This window comes from Electrophorus electricus, chromosome 21 (assembly GCF_013358815.1).
Source record: "Electrophorus electricus isolate fEleEle1 chromosome 21, fEleEle1.pri, whole genome shotgun sequence".
In the NCBI taxonomy this organism is placed as follows: Eukaryota; Metazoa; Chordata; class Actinopteri; order Gymnotiformes; family Gymnotidae; genus Electrophorus; species Electrophorus electricus.
In genome coordinates this window covers 7,306,679-7,330,141 of record NC_049555.1, presented here as the reverse complement: position 1 = coordinate 7,330,141, position 23,463 = coordinate 7,306,679, and the positions used below count along the sequence as shown (strand labels likewise).

Below are 23,463 nucleotides of genomic sequence, written 5' to 3'. Positions count from 1 at the left end.
TCTCCCCATCCTTCCTTTCTGCCTTGTTCTCCCTCCTCTCCCTCTGTTCTCCACCCATGCCAGCCCTCTCCCACAATCCTCTTCTTCCTGGCTATGGCTCCCTCCGCTCTTCTTGCACACACTCTCCTCCCCTGTGCCAGGGCTGCGGGGCGCACGTGCTAATAACCACACTGCATCTGGAATAATCCCTCCGCACGCGAGAGGACGGGGAACAGCACCGAGCCAAAATACGCCGCAATAGCTCAGGAAAGTATGATGAACTCAAGATAACGATTTCAGATACTTGTTATGAATTCATAATAACGTTCTGGCTGTGGGGAACTGTGATCGTTAAGGGTCGGAAGAGGTGATCGTTAAGGGGTTGGACAGAGAGAGAGAGAGAGAGAGAGAGAGAGAGAGAGAGAAAGACAGACAGACAGACAGACAGACAGACAATGGTTGTCCTGAGAATAAATCTAATGGCCACTTGAGGCCCAGAAAGAACATGATGTAGAATCCAGAACTCAGATGTCTATTTCTCAGAATATCTGAGTATCAGCACCAAAGGATAGAGAGAGAGAGAAAGACAGAGAAAGAGGTAAAAAAAAAACAAACAAACAGATAGACAGAGAGAGAGAGAGAGAAAAAGAAAGGATGACACTAAGGAATACACAAAAAATCAATAATAACAAACGAGTGTGGAGATTGGCAAAAGCAGAGCACTCGGGAAAGGGTGACAGATTATCCATAGAGGTGCCAGCCATAGCCAGCAGCCTCACTTACACAATTAAAGACACAGGCAGGCACGCAGGAACCTTATTGATCCGCTTTCTCTCCTCCCCTCCCCCACGTTGCGCTGCGTCTCTCAGACCATTAGACCATCTGGAACACCTTGACACAGGTGCATAACACACACATACACAAACATGTGTGCACAGTTAATAAAATGTAGTAAAAAGTTTATTTATTTATTATTATTATTTTTTTTTTACAATACTCTAATATATTATGGTGTCTCCACATTAGGATTGAGCATGGTGAGGGACTCTGAATGAGGCAAGGTCATCAGTGCTATACTAGCCGGGAGCAGTACTTCAAAAACAGCCAGTGGGGTTTTATTGTGCAATAGCGTCCAGTGTAGACCAAGAACGATGTGATCAAAGCATCCAGCGGAAGGGGATCCTGCGGACATGAGCAACCCTGGACGAAAGGAGTCGGAGAAGGCAGTCAGGATTCGCTCTGATGAACAGGCAGTGCAGAGCTGGGCTAACTGCAGCCGAACACAGCGCCGGTGCTCCAGCTAACGCGCCTCAACACAGCCTGTCGTTGCTTAGTACAGATGGGCTATAAGAGCAGAGGACCAGATGGAGTGCCACTGATGTCTAAGGGAAGCAGAAAGGCAAGACTACAGTGGGCTAAAGAGAACAAAACCTGGATCACTGAGAAGTGGAGGAACATCTGGTCAGATGATTCCACATTTCTGCTGCACTATGCTGATGGGAGGGTCAGAATTTGGAGCAAGAAACATGACTCTAAGAGCCCTTCCTGTCAGAGGTCAACAGTTCAGGTGGAGATGAAGTAATGGTGTGGGGAGTGTTTTCTTGACACACCTGGGTCCTCTGATACCTGTGGATGGATGATTGGACAGTAGGGCTTACTGTGGCTGACCAAGTTCATCGCTTCACGGTAGATGTTTACTAGATGGGTGTCTGTCTGTCTCTGTCTGTCTGTCTGTCTCTCTGTCTCTGTCTCTCTCTCTCTCTCTCTCTCTCTCTCTCTCTCTCTCTCTCTCTCTCTCTCTCTCTCTCTCTCTCTCTCTCTGCGTGGGTACAGACAGGCAGTAAAATGCAGTAAACAAATTGCGTATAGCTAGTGGATGGCTAACACTAATGACCACAGATGGGCTGTAGTCTCTGACTGTACTTGCACACCTGCACATAATCTTTACTGCTTTGCCCATTCTTGTTGGGACGAAAGGGCCATAATGTACTTTACATGCATGTGCACGCACGCACACCACACACACGCGCGCGCGCACACACACGCGCGCACGCACACGCACACGCACACACGCGCACACACACACGCACACACACACGCGCACACACACGCGCACACACACACGCGCACGCCTCTTCCCTTTCTCTCAGTCAAAACAGAGCATAGAGGAAGGGGTGTGAGGCAGAAAGGGTGATAATGTGAGCAGGTGAGAGGGAGAGAATGAGACACTCTGAAAAACTGTGAGGAAAGACATATGAAGAAAGAAACTGGAAGGAGTAAGGAGGTGAGTAGATGCACCAATCAGAGAGGGGGAGGAGACACAGAGAGAGGGCAAAAAAAGAGGGTGGGGTATTACTGCTCCTTAATCTAGAAATCCTAATTAATGAGTCGCGAGTTGTGGTCGCGGATTGGAAGACAGCTGCTGTACACCACACCTTAATTCAATGTTCGTACTCAGTCGCTGGTAACTAGCGGCTATTACCAGGCTGAGCAGTTGGCTTGGGTGATGATGTAAATTTAGACAAAGGATTATCATCTCCAGATTTGTGATATTATCCAGATATATTTCTACACGATAATACACAAGATATCTATGCACAATTTCCACACAATACCACGATGATATATACGGCGACATCTATACACGATAATATACATAACATATATACACGATTACACACAATATCTATACACGATAATGTAAATAATATCTATACATGACATCTATAGACAATCAAATGCACAATATTAACACACAATATCTATACGCGATAATATGCGATATCTATATATGATACACATCTGTTCACGACACATCATAGCTTTTCAAGCATAACCCATGATCCTTTGCAAGCATGACCCATCATCCTTTTAGCTGAAAGGTGGCCTAAATAATAACAGCTGCATCTATGAAGAGAATTAAAAGGCAGTGTATCTTAGATCTGGAGAAGAAAAAAAAAAAAAAAAAAAAAATCAATCATTGACGGGAGCACAAACCAACCAACCATTGCCTGACTGATGCACCGACATCTCCGTCTGGAGAAGCCAGCTCTCACTCCACCAGAGAGTAGGGCGAGTACTGGAGGTTCTTTGCTCCACTGGTACGTAACCCTTCTTTGTCAGACAGAAAATGTTCTAATCTTTTTGAGTGGTGTTTTGAAAAATGTTACAGATTATTTGGTGATTTGGTGTCCCCTGTATTAAATGCAGACTTTAATAATCACCATAGATCAGAATGCTTGTACAAAAGGAATAGTTAAACAAAAGGTGAAGGCATTAAAAAAAAAAAAAAAACACGTGGTCACAGTACGTGACAGGAAGCAGGACAGAATTTGGCTAATATCGTCACTAATTTAAATTATCGCAACAGTTGATAATATTGTTTATCAGCCCAAGGCTATAAAAGAGTCGAAGCAAATAGACGACTTTAGATGGTGTTAAGAGCCTCTTTTAAACCTCATTTTTACAATGTTAATAAGAGTAACACACACACACACACACACCTAACTTGTGACTGGGGAATAGGGAAAGCATGAAATAAAGAGGGCAGAAATATGCATGTATGCGCGCACGCACACACAGTGGTGGCAGCTAGAGGCTGGGTCTGCCGGGAGCTGATTGCACTGTGACTCATTACAGTGTGGCTGTGTGTAATGGAGTGTGACAGCAGCGAATAGCACACTGCAACTCTGTCCTTCCAGCCTCTCAGCCAATTACAAGCAGCCACTCCGCACACCCCCCCCCACACACACACACCCTCTTGTCTCCATCACCCCCACTCTGCCCACTTGCCTTATTTTTCTCGCTACTCCTCTCTCCTCTTTTTCCTTGTTTTTTTTTTTTTGTTTTTTTTTACCCCTCATCACTTTCTGACTTTATAGACACAACCTTTGTAGTGTCTTGTTCTGCCTGGGTGTGATCTCAGCTCCCCTACCCCAGCTCTCTTACCCCCTCCACACTCCTACCCCAGCTCTCTTACCCCCTCCACACTCCTACCCCAGCTCTCTTACCCCCTCCACACTCCTACCCCAGCTCTCTTACCCCCTCCACACTCCTACCCCAGCTCTCTTACCCCCTCCACACTCCTACCCCAGCTCTCTTACCCCCTCCACACTCCTACCCCAGCTCTCTTACCCCTCCACACTCCTACCCCAGCTCTCTTACCCCCTCCTCACTCCTACCCCAGCTCTCTTACCCCCTCCACACTCCTACCCCAGCTCTCTTACCCCCTCCACACTCCAGCTCTCTTACCCCCTCCACACTCCTACCCCAGCTCTCTTACCCCCTCCACACTCCTACCCCAGCTCTTACCCCCTCCACACTCCTACCCCAGCTCTCTTACCCCCTCCTCACTCCTACCCCAGCTCTCTTACCCCCTCCTCACTCCTACCCCAGCTCTCTTACCCCCTCCACACTCCTACCCCAGCTCTCTTACCCCCTCCACACTCCTACCCCAGCTCTCTTACCCCCTCCACACTCCTACCCCAGCTCTCTTACCCCCTCCACACTCCTACCCCAGCTCTCTTACCCCCTCCACACTCCTACCCCAGCTCTCTTACCCCCTCCACACTCCTACCCCAGCTCTCTTACCCCCTCCACACTCCTACCCCAGCTCTCTTACCCCCTCCACACTCCTACCCCAGCTCTCTTACCCCCTCCACACTCCTACCCCAGCTCTCTTACCCCTCCACACTCCTACCCCAGCTCTCTTACCCCCTCCACACTCCTACCCCAGCTCTCTTACCACCTCCACACTCCTACCCCAGCTCTCTTACCCCTCCACACTCCTACCCCAGCTCTCTTACCCCCTCCTCACTCCTACCCCAGCTCTCTTACCCCCTCCACACTCCTACCCCAGCTCTCTTACCCCCTCCTCACTCCTACCCCAGCTCTCTTACCCCCTCCACACTCCTACCCCAGCTCTCTTACCCCCTCCACACTCCTACCCCAGCTCTCTTACCCCCTCCACACTCCTACCCCAGCTCTGTTACCCCCTCCACACTCCTACCCCAGCTCTCTTACCCCCTCCACACTCCTACCCCAGCTCTCTTACCCCCTCCACACTCCTACCCCAGCTCTGTTACCCCCTCCACACTCCTGCACCAGCTCTGCTTTCCCCTCTACAGTCCAGCCCCGTTTCTGGTCTCAAGCACAGCTCCTCTGTCAGAGGGCAAGGTGGGCTGTCCTCCTGTGAACATACTTAAAGATGAATCCAACAAGCTTTAACAGCATGCAGGAAACACGCCCTGCTCACCCCCCCACCCCCAACACACACACACACACACACACACACACACACACACGTGTGAACATGAACCAGTCAACAGAGGAGTGTTTGTTTGACTTTGTTGGGTAAGGATGAAAGAGAAGGTACCGGTTTTGAACCAGCCATCCCCAGTGAAGCTGTCTGCTGTCTCCTGAGGTCTGTTCCAGTACTTCTGAAAGACAGACGGCCCACGAGCCATCAGCTCCCCCTCCCTGCCCTCCAAACCAGGCTTTACCTGGAGGAGAACACAGACACACACACACAGACTCACACGCATGTCCATAAGGGTGCATGGCTAAGCGTGTGCAGGCACGCATGCACACACACGCAGTAAGTATGTGCAGAATGACGTGGTGGTAAGAAGCATTATGGACAGCTGGACTTAATGAAGTACCCGTGTCTCCTTGCTGTTGCTCTCCGCGATGGTAGTGTTGGTTGTGTTTGTCATGACGATACGTACTTCCATTTCAGGGAGTGGCATGCCAACCGCACCTAAAACACACACACACACACAAACACACTGTTAATACAATAAGGAATACCAAGAAAAGTTATGAAACAAAACTAACACAAAAAACATTTTTTTGCCTTTTTAATCTAGCACCTGCATTTGCCACAAGATGTTTTATGACATCAAGAGAGATCTTTTAAAGGCACGCTCAGCAAACCCGGCCACTCCAAACTCCCTGCAGGGTCATCTCTCCTTAGACTCTGAAACACTTTCTTCCCTCTTGTTTTCTTGATTTGCTCTTGCGGGGGTAATCTTTTGTTTTTAGGAATATAGTTTGTATATGTCCTCTGCTGCAAAATTGATAGATTGGTAGATAATCAAACAAACAAATTGACATCTCTTTCACTCTAACCACAAAGTCTCGAAAAACCTCTAGCTGAGCTATAGAGGCAGAGTTAATGCTCAGTTAGTGCTCAGCTAGAGCAGTGTCTTGGCCTTCATTGCTGTGTGTGATGCATTTCTAAGCACATAATATTTGAACCACAGTATTTGAGAGGGAACGGAGATTGACCAAAGATAAAGATGCCCATCTGACACGACCATGGTAAAAATGTCACTCCTATTAATACAAGACTAAGACTACAATATCAAATTATTGAGGAAGGTTAGAATTTGCGCACATGGCAGTGCTTCTGTAGCTGACCTGGCAGAGCAAGGTGCTGGTTACATCAAAGTCATGGGTTTGATCCCCAGGGAGCGCACATACACAGCCATACTGGGAAATGTGTGTGGGCTGCTCTGGATAAAGAATGTGTCAAACCCTGTGAATGCAAATGTGATGCTGGTAGCAGCAGCATCCAACAAAAGCTGCAGCGGGGAAGGTAGAGCCCCTTCAGAAAGTGTTCCATACTCCAGGTCCGAGTACTACTGAGAAAGTCTTTTAGACTAAACTGTAAAAGGAAACTGTAGTTTGAAGAAAATAAGCTATTCCACATCAGGTTAACTGTATTATTAAGTCCTATTAATCAGACATCCCCACCCACAAATCCCATAAGGGGTGTGGGTGTGGGTGTGTGGGAGGGGGGGTTAAGCTACATACAACACATCTACATGCAGGTCTGTAGGGCATAAGGTAGCTATCAAATCTGCAGTACACACACACGATAAAGCCTTAAGGGTAGGCAGAAGTCTGCACTGGGGAGAGTTTGGCTTGCTCAGTGACGAGCATCATCACAGGAATGCAGATCTTGTCTTGCCTCCACGTTCGCATGCAGTCACGACAGAGTAACGGTGAGGGGCTGGTACGTCACAGTGGCGAACTCTGGGGACAAATTCATTACAGGCTGAGAAGATATTCCTCCTCTGACCTTTAGATACACTGATTGAAGCACAGAATCAGTGTGAGGACGGTTAATTGGGCATCGATGCAAGTAAGACATGTGCGCACACACGCAAGCCCACACCATGTTTTATTCAAAGACTCACACACTACTGCAGTCGGCGATGCCCACAGGGCAAAAAGCTGCACCCCCTGATGCCCCACAGCATAAAGAAGTGGAGGGAGGAAAGCGAGAGAGGGGGAGGGGGAACGCATCAGGGGCAGAGAGAGAGAGAGAGAGAGAGAGAGAGAGAGAGAGAGAGAGAGAGAGAGAGAGAGAGAGAGAGAGAGAGAGAGAGAGAGAGAGAGAGATGAGGAAGAAGATGGCCGAACACCAGAACAGGCAAGGTGAGAAGCAGAAATTAGTCGAGGGTGGGGGAAGACTACAGCAAAATCAGATATAGTAACGAACGTATGTCATACAGCAACAAACAAGCATTAAAAAAGTGAGAAAGACAGGGTATGGTAGCAACTCAAAGGAAGTATAAACACAGATCTGTTCTACAGGTCCAGATGCCAGCACTCTTTTATGATTTTATGTTGGAGGCACATATGGAGAAGACAAAAGAGCTTAAGGACAGGGACCAGAAAGAGGGGAAATCAATCCGTCTAAATCAACCTTTTATGAGTCACAGTTTAATTTGTTGTTATAAACTCCAAATTTTCTTAACGACATAGGTTTTCGTCGCGCGATTTTCTATTAGCAAACGAGAAGAAACTTTCTTTTGAACTCTTTTTAAATTGTTTACAACCAATACGCTTCAACCGAGCGCCTGCCGGCGCCGTTGACTGAATTGTTCATAATCGCCACCGTCGAGGATTTGCTTCAGCTCGTGCTCCTGCATGAGCGTCGCCGCTGACAGAGGCATTAGCGCGCGCGTCACATCGCTGTTCTGAAGCTGATCCGCGAGAAGCGCACGCGACGACGGGGGCATTAACAGCTTTGATAGTGGCGAACGCAGAACAAGCGGAAAGTGACGGGTCTGGGTTGAAGTACGGAGTAAGAGCTATGTCCGCTGCTGTATGAACGACATAAGCCTTTGGGATGCATCCTGTTTATGTTCAGTCGGTGTCTTGTTTTCGCAAAAGTGGAGAATTCTTAGAAGATCACAGCACACCTCGTTTGTACGGTACCAGAAAACAACAACGTCAGACAAAGAACTTCAAAATGGGAGCTTGAAGCACGACAGCACTTCATATACAATTAATCCTCAAGGAAGTTTTGTAGAGTGTATGTGGTTGTCAACCAAACAATTCTTGCTGTGGCATTTAAGGGAAATAAGCTTAAAAAAAGAAAGCCTACCTCAGCCACAAACTATGACTGTGAAAATCATAATTACGAGAGATAAAATAATTATTATTTAAACAATATTTAAAAAGCACTTTTACTCAGAACCCCTAATTTGATATCCCGTATTTCTTACCTGAAGTAGTAGTTTGGAAGGAATTAGATACCAGTCAAATCTGCATATGGACTAGCTGGGATGAGTGATAAGGTCATTAATCCAGCCACTAGTTTAACTTGGAGTTTTGGAAAAGCAACATGATATACCATCACATACCTCAAAATAAACAAATACACTGTTCAAGAAGCCAGAACAATCTTTCATTCTAACATCCAAGGTCAGCATTTGCTTTCAAGGTCACCAAGTCACATGATCACTCATTTCCTCCACAAAGAGTAAGAATGCTGACCAAATTCCTGCAAAGCCGACTGCCCCATTAGAAGTCATATATGGAATATTGGTGCATAATACATAATTAATGATGAGCTGACAACAACATGACTTCAGCAGCAGGCATTAAGGGCAAACAGTGGGGTCCGGGAGGTACCAGGGATTCGCGGTCCGTTGAGCGGGTTGGAGAGGGCCATGCCGATCTCAGTCATGCCGTAACGCTCGAGCAGCACATGACCCGTGATGACACTCCAGCGCTGCAGAACAGGCAGGGGAAGGGAAGCTGACCCGGACACCATCAGTCTAGAGGCAGAACCAACATACCTCAGCTTCAAACACAACTATACACTAATAAAGTATTTTAAAAGAGCAACAAATAATGTTTTTACCACCAAAAAGTAGCAAACATCATTTATGAAAGTGATTATTATTTTTACATTTTTCTGTAAAGTACAGCTCATATAAGCTAAAAGTAAATGCTTTGTAGTCCTAAAATGAACCAGTTTAGGCTTCATACAGCAGGTCTCCAACACAGAGATGGCCATGTTTAAAACAGATTTAGTACACACTCTCTGAAATATCCAGGCCACTACTTGTCGATATAATGGTTTTTATGCAGTTTTATAATGTGAATGTGAATCATTGGAAAAATTACTTATTGCGCTTTTAACCTTAAAAAACAAAATAAAGCAACACTTCTGGGTTGCCTTAAGATTGAGTTAATTTCAAATATTAAAATATTATTTTGTTAACTTACTATTTTAAGTTCAAAGAACTGAAAACATTAAGGAGACCTATACATTTACAGGTTACAGTTCACCACAGAGGTCTGAGACAGACAGGATACTTTGCTACATGCTGTTCTCAAATCACACTGGTGTGCAGTAAACCGCTTAGAACTGTAGTGCTGTAATCTCTGTATGGCTGTAGATGCTCTACCATTCTGAACATGGCCATGCCAGTAAATATTTTTAACTGAACTGGAAGAGAGAATATCCTAGGATATTCGTAGCTGAACTGAAGAGATTAAACACGGAGAGACAGAGAGAGAGAGAGAGAGAGAGAGAGAGAGGCAGAAAGCATGTGAGTTTAACAGTGTGATGGCTGCAATCCCTGCGGGACATGCTACATGCTCTGCTATACTTGGGCCTTTGTACTTTTCTTCTGGTCCCGACTATTTTTTCCTTTGTTTTTTTTAATGAGTGCTTGTTCGTGTATCTTTGCCCTGAGTTGTTACATAGTTATGATTATGTTGTTATTCTATCACTGGAGTCAGCGAAAGCCCTCAGTGTTATGGCATGGCAGCGTGTGTGTGCGTGTGTGTGTGTGTGAGTGAGAGAGATTTTAGACTGGCAGGTACCGGATTCTCTCCTTACACACGGCCCTGATGAAGTCCTGCACACTGGGCTGTGGGAAGTGTTGGTCGTAATACTGGATCAGTTTGGAGTAGATGGTGGGCACAGCCATGAACACAGTGACCGCCGGAGCTTTGGAGCTCAGCAGGTGCTCCCACACCTGAGGAGAGGGGGAGGAAGCTTAAAACATCAGACCACTGGACTGACAGTGGATAACTGAGGACCGGATTCAGAAGCAATTCTGTGTGGTTTTTACACTTGCATTCCATGTCAAATGCAGAGCTGATATTCTTGTCAAAATAGAGGATACATACACAGAATAAAAGCTGCATTAAAATGACTTCATGCACATACAAGTCTACACAACTCTTTTAGAGCAATACTATTGCAAAATGACTGTGTCCTTATGTGCTGTCTTACTGAAAAATGACCTTCAGATTCTGAAACATATGTATGTTATCACCCTATAACTATATCTGATCTAGCATGACAAAAGTCCTTAATAGATAATGTCATTAAATGTAAACAAAACACATAATACTGGTCTATAACAATAACATGCACACATCAATTATCATTAGGAGGCGTGTAGTGGTAATTGCTCACTCACTCTGTCTCAGTCTCACACACACACACACACACACACACACACACACACACACACACACACACACACACACACACAGTCAGTCAGTCACAGAGCCCAGCAACACGGCTGGCTGCATTCAGAACACTGTGGGAGAAAAGTGTGAATTAATTGAAGGTGAACGACAGATTCTCCTCGGCTCCGTCCCCCCGCGGGACGCTTCCATCTTTCAGCCTGCCCTCCTCCTCCTCCTCATTCGCTCTCTCCCTCTCTCTTTCTATCTCTCCATTTCATTATTTTGTGCTTCACTGGCTCCCTGTTCTTATCAGTCTCCCTGTCTCGCCCACTCTCCACACCTACACACAGGTGTGCAAGTGCACGCACACACACGGACACACACATACACACACACACACACACACAATAGGTTACATGTAACCCATTTCGTATTCTCTCCCTCTTCTTTTCTCCTTGGATTCTGATGTGGTTTGGAACTTCCACGTTCCCAACTTTCAGAACACTCTCTCTCACTCTCGCTCTCTCTCTCGCTCTCTCTCTCACTCTCTCCAGCCCTTTTCCTTGGTCAGCAGATTCCTCCTTCCTTAACTCTGATTTCATTCACTTGACCATCATGTTTGCACATGCCAACATGACCCAAGTGCCTGTCTTCATAAGCAGATCTGCTGTGCATGCAGTCCTCACTTTGTGTTGTCTGTTAGGGAGAGGCCATTCACGCACTGCTCTTTAGATGGGTCTATAGCAAAGCCGAGAGTGGATGTGCACTTTGTGTGTGCCATACCCAAATAACAGCAATGTAAGCTCAGGTGCAGTGCAGACAGTAGTCTCTGTTTCATCCTGACCCAACTTGGACTTTCTTACTGTTGCCACAAGTATCTTCCGCTTTAAGAAGAAGCAAAATTGCATCATAATCACTCAGACAGCTTTAAAAAAAGAATAGTGCCACATCTACAAAATTTTACGCATCATGAAAAATCCTGACGCCCATGTTTAAATGATAAAGCCAGAGAGAGCAAATACAGAAAAGCACATTGATTTCTTTTTTTTTTTAAAAACCAAGCATCCAAGGTCACAACAGAAAATAAAATATATGTTTCTTGCTGTTGTGAAGCTGATCTTTTTGCTCCTTGTCATTTTTTCCATGTCAGTCAGCACCTTGTCTCCTATTGAAAGCGGTAGGACCGGAAGTCCCGACGGTCCCGTCCACGCGCGATGACCCCCTGCTTTTACAGAGCAGTGGCATCATTCTTCACTGTCAGCCCATCGATTGATCCGCTTCTGAGACCCTTACCGAAGGCTGCTGTGGTCAGATACTAAACCACACAAGGCAATCCATCACACAGACTCTAACACTTAGCATGACAGTCTAGTCTCTCTCTCTCTCCCTCTCTCTCTCACACACACACACACACACACACACACACACACACACACACACACACACACACACACACACACACACACACACACACACACACACACACACCTCGGCCTGTCAGCTCCTGACCGCTGGCACTGACGCATATAGCTGTGGCAGCACAGCGGCGTGGCTACAATTAGTGAGGCCTTCTGACAACTTCCCGATAAGGCTGAACACCCTGCCTGCTTCACAAACACACACACACACACACACACACACACACACACACACACACACAGAGACAGAGAGTCCCTGCTGTACTGTATTTTAACAGGAGCCTAACAGAGCCTGTAACAGAAGCTGTTACACAGGCTGTGTAGGTAGGATGCCAAACAGCTAAGACACATTAAATGTTTGAAATTGAAATGATTGAAATAAATGACTGAAACCACACGTAAAAATAAAGAAATAAACAAATCTATCAATCAATTTAATTCCTTAATATGTCAATTAGGAACAGCTAAAACACTGCTAGCTGAAGGACTCCGATTGCTTACAGACAGTAATACAAAGTGTACAGAACCATGTTTGGACATACTTGACTGAATACAAGTACTCCATAAACACTTTGATCTAAGCCTTTAGAACAAGAAAATATTCTAATCAATTTTTTTTTAATCTAAGAAAAGGTGCATACAAAAAGTTTTCAGACAACTCAGTTTAAAATCCATTTTCTTCTTTTTACTCAACAATGAGAAAGTAAAAATTGTGGTTTTAGGTGTTTTGTAAATTTCTTAAAAATAAAAGCTGGAAATATTGCATTTACATAAGCAGATCCTTTGTTATGAGATGTGTTCTGGTCCATACTACATCTATCAGTAGTGCCTGGAAATGCGTCCATATCTTCCTCAGAATCCAACGGAGTTGGTTGGACAGTATACATCAAAGTGAAAACCAAGCCAAAAGGTTCAGAGAACTGTCTGTAGACCTGCAAAACAGAACTGTGTCAAGACACAGATCTGTGTGAGGACAGAATTTCTGCAATTTTGAAAGTGCCCAACAGTGTGGTAATATCCATTATTCTCAAAGGTAACAGGTCTTCTTAGATCTGGCCCTCCAGCCAAACTAAGTAATGGGGGTTGGAGGGCCTTGGTCAGACACAAAACCAAAAACCCAATGGACATGATGAAATGAGGTCCAGAGTTCCTTTGTGGAGATGGGAGAACCTTCCAGAAGGATTACAATGCAGCACTGCACATATCAGGCCTTTATGGGAGTGGACACAGGGAATCCATTCCTCACTAAAGGAATGTCACAGCCCATGTGGAGTTTGTCAAATGGCACCCGAACAACTCTCAGGCCAAGGGCAGCAAGATCTGATTTGATGAAACAAATATTTAACTATTGGTTAACTATTGGGAATTAACCATAATTCCCAGTGACTTGTATGGAAGAAGCCAGGGATGGATGGATGCTGGAACATACAGAGCAATCCTGGGTGAAAACCATTTCCAGAGTGCCCAAGCTTCAGGTTGGAGTAAAGGTTTACAACCCAAAGCATACCACCAAGAAAGTACACGAGTGGCTTCAGGAAAACTGTCAAAATCCTGGCATGGCCAAGTCGGGACCTGAACCAAAGCGAGCATCTCTGGAGAGAACAGAAAGTGGCTGTGCATCGATACTCTCCATCAAACCTGGCTGTGCATGAATGACTTTGCCAAGACAGAATGGGAAAAACTTCCAACAGAGAGGTGTGCCAAACTTGTAGGATCACTCCCAAGAAGACAGCCATGAGGCTGTCAATGCTGCCAAAGGTGCAGGACCTGAATACTTATGTGAACGGTCTTCATGTAGTATTGCTAGAGAAGCATGCCAAATGGCTACCTCATGAAGATGGCTGAGAACCAAGCGTGAGCAAACTTGCCATCAATGCAACGAATGGCTACTTAAAAAAAAATCTGAAGTATAGGGTAGTTTAAAGTTATTAAATATTTTACTAGCCTAATTCCATATGTTATTTGTTAGTTTTATTGTGTTTCGCTGTAAGGTAGTAAAAATAAACAATGTGGAAGTTATGAATGAAGTAGCACTTATACAGCGCCTTTCTCAGTGCTCAAGGACGCATTACAATCAGCACCCAGCACATTGCTTTTACGTCCAGTCAACACACCAGTGAGAAGTGGCAGCCAACTGCACACAATGCAACCACAGCCCCAGGGGTTCTGCACTGAGCACAGGAAGTGGAGAGAGGACAACAACCAGGACAAAGTGCCATCCATCACTGGGCATGCAGGCATACACTCATACCCCCCCCCCACACACACACACATGGTGGGGGGGGGGGGGGATTTTTAAGGTAAAATTATTGAGGTATGCTCAAAGTTTTTGACAGGGTTTGTATATACAGCATGTTTGAATAGATATTATTACTGTTATATGAAAGTCGGTTATGACTATATATGAGACAGGGGCGCCAGGTCTGGCAGGGTGTATGGTACCTTCTGAGGACTGAACTCGGGCAACATGGTACAGGTGGCCCCCACCCAGAGGGAGCACAGGAGCTTGTTCACGATGCCATGCACGTGGTGGAGGGGTAGAGTGTGAAGAATGACGTCTTCTCTGTTCCATGCCCACTCACTCACCAAGCCCCGGATCTGAGAGAGAGAGGGATATTAGAAACATCCTTTATGCATATTTAAGCCTCCCTTGACATGTGCTTTGCCTGTAACAGAGATCCGCAGGAGGCTGCATTCCCTTCCAACAGTCTTGACTGCATTCTTTCTATTTCCTGCACTCAATACTTTTTTCCCTTTGATTTGTTTATAAATAAATAAATGAATAATACTGTGTTTTGACCATTTTTAATGTAATTAAAGTTCCTTGCGAACCAAACTGAAACAATAAGCAGCTAGAGAAGGAAAGACTGAAAGAGGTAGAGTCAGAGAGAAAGCTGGAAAAGCACTGAAAATCATGATCTGGGATTGCTGATATTGCACTATAAGAGCCTTTAATAAGAGACTAGGTCAACTCCTGACGCGCGGTAAATGTATTTGGAGACAAAGGGAGTGCATGATGTACATGTCTCACAGGCCAAGCAAGCGCAGTTAGGCCCAGCGAATATTTCCATTCAACATCAATCATCTAGTAAAAGCCATTAAACCCGCAACAACAGGAGACAGCAAAGGCGTCTATGGTGAAAAGTAGGTTAGTGTGACTGGTGGGCCCGTCGTGGCCTGCACACCCATCACATGCTCCTGGACTGACGAGCTGCTGCCAACAATCAGGAACCACCAGACACCCCAGACTGCAAAGTGGGCCTAGTGTGAGAGAGCAGCTCCTCTGTGCTAGAGAAACACGCGGGTCCGAGCAGGTAAACGAGAACAGAAACCGAGTTGTGGTATTTAAGGTCATAGCAGTGTTAACATAGAGGGCGTGCGCTGTGGAACACATTATTGTTTGGATGTCATAAAGATACTGACATGTTCGGGTGATCAGTCTCCCTCCAGGTGAAAACCCAACGTTTTTCAAATACAGGGTCAAGTTATGAATCATGCTCACATTCAGACCATGTTAGTTAAATGATTTTTCTAAAAACAAATTTGAAAAATTATTAAACAGGTATGTAAAATTTTTTACAGTTGTTGCATGACAAAATTACAATTGTAAATTCTTGACATCTAATAATTATATATATATATTATATATATATATATAAAAAAATTGATCAGCATATATATATATAAAAATAATGCAGTAGCACTGCAGTCTTAATTGAGAGCGATCCAGTTTGCTACTCTATCAGACATGCTGGTCAATACCGGTCAAACATTTGCTAAATAAAAATCCCACAGTGCCTGGAGTGTCCTGTGCAAATGAAATAGTTTGAGTGGCGATCTGAACAGCTCGTGCGGAACAAACAGTAAATGGCAGGATGACGTGCCCTCCATCAGTGCAGAGAACAGCTAGCAGTCATTTCACCCCCAGTTACTGGATGGGATGCTGCTTCTGCAGTCAAACTGCACATAGCAATTACATGGAAACAAAAAGTGTGCCATGGAAGTGACGATGTTTGCAGCATTAGCATCCCTCATTATCACGCGTTCTTTACATGTCCGGGTCACTGGAGAACTGGAAGGATGTATGTGAAACTGTGAGACAAAAGTGATATCAAAAGTGATATCAAAAGTGATGAACCGTGCACCATTACGGCGACACAGTGGGGAAAGCACATCTCATTTTCACTGTTCCAAGCACCAGTATAGTTGCCAATATTCCATTCAGCTGGTTAAAATTTGTAGAAGGGTATTTAAAAGAATAACTTTGAAATCATCATATGAAATTAAATCACAGAAGAGTTAAATACTGAAGAGCTTAAAAAATATGGCTCATTGATGTTTATTAAAAAAAAGAAAAACATGCTTTTAGATCCAATGCTATACGCCAGTGAGCAGGCAATTAACTAACGTCAAATAAGGTTACCTACATGAGAAACATAACGGTAACCTACTAGAGAGATGATTCACACTGCGCATCCTTGGAATACGGTCACAAGAATAGCTGAAGACCTTGAACTATTTCTGAGAACGAATTGCATGCAGAGTTTCCGGTTCATTATTTACCATGGCCTGCAGGCTGCTGTGCGTGTGAAGGACTCCTTTCGGTCGCCCTGTTGTGCCGCTGGTATAGACGATCATCGCCGGCCTCTCACCCCAACCAGACAGGGTCTCCACGGGCTGGTCATGCAGCTCTGGCGTATACAAGCTGTCCAGGCAGGAGACAGCGGGGAGTTCCACACAGGGCAGTCCCAGTTTCTGGGCCAGGGGCTCCAGAGTGTTGATGTATGGCTGCCCAGCCAGCAGCAAGGAACTCTGGGAATCGGAGATGACGTACTCGAGCTCGGCCGGAGGGAGCTTCGTGTAGAGGGGCACGGCTGTGCCCCCACACATCCAAGTTGCCCACTGAGCCACCGTGTATGAAGCGTCATTGGCGCACAGGAAGGAAACGCGTGCACCCTGCAGGTCTCGTGAGTGACATGCGAGTGATTGGCTGATTCGCCCTGCTAAGCCTCTGCTGCTATTGTAAAGGGAGCTGTAGCTGTGTCTTCCGCTATGGTCTATAATGGCCACCTTTTCTCCGTAGGCTGGGGCTTTGAAAAAAACAGGAGTGACCCTCTCGCCCGCTACAGGCAGTCTGACGTCAGAGGACGTCAAGGGCCTTCGGAATATATTTCCCAGAAGACGCTGAAGGGAGGCTCTACCAGCCTGGTAGTTTAAACAGTTCTGTGAGGATCTCCTCACCGCACACATATAAGCAACCAGCATGACGGGAGATTGCAGCGACAATCTGAAGGCCACCTTCAACTGTCCGAGAGGCTGAACAAGGGAATGTAAAAAGATAGTAATATTAAACAGTGACACGGGGCAATAATTCAAGGGAAGAAAGTGAGTCAACAGTTTAAAATGACTGGCTAAAATACAGTTTGAGATATTGTTAATATCCTGAGCCTAGTAGAAGAAGTGTGTGAGCAGACGTTTCTACGACAGCGACTAACGTTACTCAACAATGTCCAACAGCGTCTTTTTTTTTGCATAAACGCAAGTTGTTAATTGACGCTAGTTGTTAGTTGTTAGTTGTAAAAGTTGATGCAATCACATAAAAACATGTATAAGAACGATCGAGAGGAAGTAAACACGATGCCGAATAGCAGTAACACAACAGGGATTATTCTAACAAATACTACGTTTATTACTATATTTACAAAAATATTTTATTTTAAACAGCAGACGCATTTCAAAATAAAAATGCAAAATTTAGGTGAGAATTTAGTATTTGCGAAACGACAGATATTATCCACTTACCTAAAAGTCATTGTCGACGGAGTACGACGCCTTAATGTTCCGGGTAGAAACCAACCCCTACCGGAACATTCGCATGAGTGATAATTGGTATCATGGATTGGTTTAAAAATGCGTTGTATGTAGCAGTTGGAAATTATTAAAACACATTCTTTAATCAATCACCAAGTCATAGAATACCATCGCGGGCTCAATACGGTCGGTACTTTTGCATGTACTTAATATAACTGAAGTATCTGGTCTCAATTAACTCTTTATTACTTAGAAAACTAATGGGCACACATATCCACAAAGATGCTTTTGGCATTTTAGATCTGTCAAGCCTTCAAAGCTTACAGACTTACCCATAATAAAGTTTGCTGAGTTACCATTACAAAACTTAATAACAAACTAATTAACTATCCATCTAAAGAAAACTAAATGTATAAATATACCAACCAACATGACTGAAGTGGAAAGGAACACAAACTGGTTTAACAGACAACGTTTAATGACTAAAACTCTTTGCAATAAAGTCCAAACTACTTTGTTTTACCATTCAGCAATGGCACCTTGTCTGAAAACAAAGATGGCGAGAGGAAGCGGACTGGCAGAACAGACGGCATCCTATTCGGATCGGTGTAACAACACCTAAACATGTGTTATGCCATTAGGCTGTTGTTAGGCAGGCTGCGCAAACGCCCATTGGCTTTGGCGTTGCCTCACAGCGTGGGCACACTCAGCCACCAGCTGGCACTCGCGGGCCTCAGATAAGGGCCGCTCAGAGATGGCACCCGTTCAAAAAGTTTTCCCTTCCCTAAAACCCCTCCGCCACAAACGAGGATGGCATGTTCCTGTGAACTGCGCACTTTCTCTCAGAATCTCCCCTCCAGTTTGAGGAGTAGTATCGTCAGCGCTTTCTTTCGCACACAAAAAGAAGGTGCCGGAATACACGGCGCCCTACAGAAGGTGGAAAAGCTCGGTGGAATGTTGCATTTTTGCTCTGCATTTTAAAGCAGGTGGTTGCGATTTTGGGTGCATAAGAAGATACGGTCTGTGGATGTTTTTGCTCTTCTCTAGGATTGCTTGGAAGCCGATCCCAGCTGCCCTGCATGACACAGTTAGCGTTTTGTAGTCTCCAGGTTCAGCCATGTTTTTGGCACAAGGCTCAGGTAAATGTGGGAATACAATAAGGAACGCCGATCGAGGTGTCCATGGGACAGGAGGGCGCCAAGCCCAAGCATCGACACTCCGGTGCAGATCCTCCGCTCAACTCCGCTCAGCTCCGCGCCACTCCAGGGCTTCGAGGCGCCAAGCCAGGACGATTTTTCTGGATTCCGCGTGCTGGCAGGTAAAATGTCCGGCAGTGGGCGCCAACTTTCTGTATGCCTGGCACAGGATTCTGAGAGAAACATCAAAGTGAGTGAGAGAGAGAGAGAGAGAAAGAGAGAGAGAGAGAGAGAGAGAGAGAGAGAGGCATGGGAACCACCTCTTTTCAGATACCAGGAGAGTGAGCAGGATGCAGAAATTGGGGGGAGTGCCAGAAAGCTGGGTTGGCACCAGATGAGAACGTCTTGGCAAGCTCCCGCCCACCCCCCAACTCCCCCACCTCCCGCTCGGAACACATGGCACGGCGGCAGCGGCATCTGGCCAGGCTGACTCCCGGCAGCTGCGCATTGTCTTCGCCAGTTGGGACGCTTGGCACTGCCACTTCATCAACTACCTGTGGCTCCTCGTGGGCAAGCGAAGGGGGGCCTGAGTTATTTGGCACTGCAGCTGCGAACTTGAGTTCTTTCCAAGATATGCAGCCGTGTAAACGCACACCACTCGCTCAGGCCACACACAGTCACACACGACCGAACAGGAAGAGGGACGTTGCTGCAGCCGGGCCAACACGACATCTCTCCGGGAGCGTGATCTCTATGGGAGATATGGTCTTTTTTAGGGTGCAAGATTCTTCAGCCAAGGGGCTAACAGACAATGGGATTTTTGAAATGCAGTTTGCTCAAAATTCTATAAACCTCCTCTGAAACCTTTGGAGTTCACAATGGGCAAATCTCAGTTTTAGAGGGCATGGCCTGTGATGTATGATTTGTGGAGATATCCTCTTTAAGGATCATGGCTTCCTTAGTGCTTCTGGACTCTATGGAACTGTGGTTATTTCATAGTTGACATCCTTTGGTTAAAATACAGAGCTTTTTCTGGGATGCTATGTCATGCATCAATAATGAATGGTGTTTTCCATCTATGGAAAAAAAAGTATGGGTGGGGTAGTCTGATATTTAAAATGTCCAACATGATGTACACACCTTTCTTTTCCAGAATATTCCCAGTTCTTTTTACCTTGCACGTGCTACTGCTTCTGATTTCTGTCCAAGGTCCTCACTCTTCTGAGGTGTGTCCAAGGTCCTCGCTCTTCTGCGGTGTGTCCAAGGTCCTCGCTCTTCTGCGGTGTGTCCAAGGTCCTTGCTCTTCTGCGGTGTGTCCAAGGTCCTTGCTCTTCTGCGGTGTGTCCAAGGTCCTTGCTCTTCTGGGATGTGTCCAAGGTCCTCGCTCTTCTGGGATGTGTCCAAGGTCTTCGGTCTACTGGGGTGTTTCCTAGGTCTTCGGTCTACTGGGGTGTGTCCGAGGTCCTCGCTCTACTGGGGTGTGTCCGAGGTCCTCGCTCTACTGGGGTGTGTCCGAGGTCCTCGCTCTACTGGGGTGTGTCCGAGGTCCTCGCTCTACTGGGGTGTGTCCGAGGTCCTAGCTCTACTGGGGTGTGTCCAAGGTCCTCGCTCTACTGGGGTGTGTCCAAGGTCCTCGCTCTACTGGGGTGTGTCCAAGGTCCTCGCTCTACTGGGGTGTGTCCAAGGTCCTTGCTCTTCCGGGGTGTGTCCAAGGTCCTCATTCTTCTGAGGTGTGTCCAAAGTCCTCGCTCTTTGGATGTGGTACTTCAGCTCTTTGTAAGCATTCTTTAAAAGTTGTGAAAAGTTGCAAAACCTCAGGAAGCAACAGTATGCCTCAGAAGGTTTGAATAAAGCCTTGTGTGCTGTGTCCTCTACAAGCCAGTGAACTGGTTTGCTCATGTCAAAGCGGAACAACTGCACGGCTACCACTGCAACCATCTGACAGAAGAATGTGCTGGTGTTATTGTGGTCCAGACATCTGTTTCATCCAGAAGCCTGGTCTCAGATTCTCTACAACCCAGATTGGATTTTGTTTTGGTTTTAATACTTTCATTTGTATCTTAAGATTTAAGAGACTTCTGCCTGGCAGTTTTGTGTGTGTGTGTGTGCGCGCGTGTGTGTGCGCGCGTGTGTGTGCGCGCGTGTGTGTGTGCGCGTGTGTGTGCGCGCGTGTGCGTGCATGTGCATATGTGTGTGTGTGTGTGTGTGTGTGTGTGTGTTCTTGGTGACCCACTGGCCTTTGGCTCTATCTGTGGCAGGTGACCCACTTTAGCCCATGGTCACGTCCAACTGCTCTGTGTGTGGAGCATATGTGCGGGGGTGAGGGAGTATGCGATGGTGTTGACATGGAACAAGGAGACACACGCCTCTGCTCTGACACTGGAACAGGCTGGCGAGCTGCAGCTCCTCACCAGCATATGTCATCCACACTGGCCCTTCAGACCCCACACGATGGAGGCTCTGGAGGAGAACATGCCCCTCTGCCAGGGCTACAAGGGCTTTCCTTTGTGTAGCATGTGGAGAGGTTTTGTGTGTGTGTGTGTGTGTGTGTGTGCGCGCGTGTGGACGCGTATGCTTTGAAAGAAGGAACACAAAGAAACACAAATGATGTGTTACTAGTTGTGTATGGTTGCTGCTGAGAGAACACTTCCTAATGCTTTTTTCCCCTCAAATGACCTGCAGTTCTGGGGGTGTTTACTCTGGCCTCTGCTCGAATGCAACTTCCAAACATACAGTCATGAAAAGTTGCCTTTTAGTGCCAAAGGATCTGAAATGCCCAGTAGGCTTAAAATGCCTTCAACCCCCCCCCCCCCCCCCACCCCCACCCCCCAAGAAAAACATCCCTCATTTCCATGATTACAGCCTGAGTCATGGCCGGGCCAGACATTTGCTCAGTGTGCCTAGCGGCTACGCTAGCAGCTGCCCAGACGGCTCTGCCCCAGGCGGGCAGCCATGCGGAGGGTATCAGTGCATGAGCCTCATGCCTGCAGGGACCACGGTGTGTGAGATACACACACGGTACCATGCTGGCACTCAGCCAGACACAGCCGGGCCCCCAATCGGTCATGATTCACAGTCAGCAGGCTGTGATTAGGCAACATCACAGGGTTCCAACCCAGCCGGCGGTGTGATTGATAGGATAAGAGCATGCACTCTGACGTGTTAACTGTGAAGAATGATTGGCAGATTTGGGCCGGGTTAGGACCAGGGGGTCAGTTTTTGGGCACATAGCAACTTTCCAATGGCTTCCAGTAAAGCTCCTCTCACCCATTAGAAGCTCTCTGAAAGCTGGTTTCGATCAGGCTGGGGAACATGCCATGCCAAGGAGGGCTCCCCTGTCCCCCTGTCTCTTTGCCAGACCCGCTGCCACTGGTGTCTGTTCGCTCCGCCCGCTTGAGTTTTCAGTCATATAGACTCATGGTCTTCCTCTAATGAGTTATTGATCCCCCTCCGTTCCCTCACAGTGCTTCCTCAAGGCTGTGGAAATGACCAAGGAGGTGAGACTGCGACTCCCAGCCAGAGTGGTTTGCTCCAGAACCATAGCCCCTGCGTCCAGACAGGAAAGCCGGCCTGCCTCGTCTCTGGCTGGAATGTCTTCATAGTTTGCTTATTTAATTTTGAGTTAACCCTTTTGTGCACTTATGATGGAGCATTATGGAGTGGGTTCCAGATAGAATGCTTGTATTCTTTTCATCAAGTCTTTAGAACAGATTTGGGAGTGTCGGGAGTGTATTGTAAAAACATTTTCGTTATTATAAAAATAAAACATCTACCCGAATGTTTTTACCTTTAAGTAAAGTCATATCTATTTGTTAAACCCCATTGTGGTTTTGGGAACTTTAACTCAACCTTGACGAACACACAGTCCCTCACTGCCCCCTTTCTCCCGCTGTGCCTGGACTCCCCTGAGTTTTCCACGTGGGATTCTGTCTGCTCTTCCACCGTGCTCCCAGATCAGGATCCTTATAATGGTGTGTGGTAAAGCACCACCCACTGACCCACGTCACCCCACCGACCCCATCAGGGCGGAGCCTGCGGTGGTGACATGGCTGGGATTTGAATGGGTAGCTGAGTCCTTCCTCTTTGGCACTCTTGCCCTCCTTCTGCTTCTATTCCTCCATTTATTCATCCATCCATCCCTCTCGTCTTACATCCTTTCCTTTCTTTTTCCTGGCTCGGTATTTGTCGGGCTTCCCCCCCCCCCATCTCTTGCTCTTCCTCATCTCAAGCTGCTTCTCTCTCTCTCTCTCTCTCTCTCTCTCTCTCTCTCTTTCTTTCTTTGAGACTGAGACTGTCACGCTGTTCTGGTGCTGTGTTCACAGATAGACAGCACCATATGCTGTCTAGGCTCTCTGGGAGAGAGGCCCAGCCCTGCTGCAGAAAAGAGACAC

At 46.4% G+C, this 23,463-nt stretch overlaps 2 protein-coding genes across 7 annotated transcripts in view; one reads left to right on the top strand and one right to left on the bottom strand.

Moving 5' to 3' along the window:
- Positions 1–17,977, bottom strand: part of acsf3 (acyl-CoA synthetase family member 3) — a 30,531-nt gene extending 12,554 nt beyond the window's left edge. For 3 of the 5 annotated variants that reach the window (XM_035520994.1, XM_027007349.2, XM_027007351.2), the window contains exons 1-7: positions 17,928–17,977; positions 16,689–17,441; positions 14,568–14,723; positions 10,111–10,265; positions 8,908–9,053; positions 5,640–5,737; positions 5,354–5,480 (exon numbers count right to left, since the gene is read on the bottom strand). In XM_035520994.1, the coding sequence (XP_035376887.1) occupies positions 5,354–5,480; positions 5,640–5,737; positions 8,908–9,053; positions 10,111–10,265; positions 14,568–14,723; positions 16,689–17,390 (1,384 nt within the window). In that variant the 5' untranslated portion in view covers positions 17,391–17,441; positions 17,928–17,977. Of the gene's footprint in view, positions 1–983; positions 1,180–1,279; positions 1,362–5,353; positions 5,481–5,639; positions 5,738–8,907; positions 9,054–10,110; positions 10,266–14,567; positions 14,724–16,688; positions 17,442–17,927 lie in introns of those variants that run through there. The other 2 variants (XM_027007350.2, XM_027007352.2) reach the window with 2 other exon arrangements.
- A 782-nt stretch (positions 17,978–18,759) lies between these two features.
- LOC113575708 lies at positions 18,760–23,263 on the top strand. 2 transcript variants are annotated; one of them, XM_027007358.2, is made up of 3 exons: positions 18,760–19,254; positions 20,282–20,802; positions 22,537–23,263. In XM_027007358.2, the coding sequence occupies exons 1-3, from the start codon at positions 19,054–19,056 to the stop codon at positions 22,559–22,561; spliced, it is 747 nt and encodes a 248-aa protein (XP_026863159.2). In that variant the 5' UTR covers positions 18,760–19,053; the 3' UTR covers positions 22,562–23,263. The 2 variants fall into 2 exon arrangements, with proteins under 2 accessions (XP_026863159.2, XP_035376890.1); XM_035520997.1 differs by lacking the exon at positions 22,537–23,263 and having other exon boundaries at positions 20,282–21,200.
- The last annotated feature ends 200 nt before the right edge of the window (positions 23,264–23,463 follow it).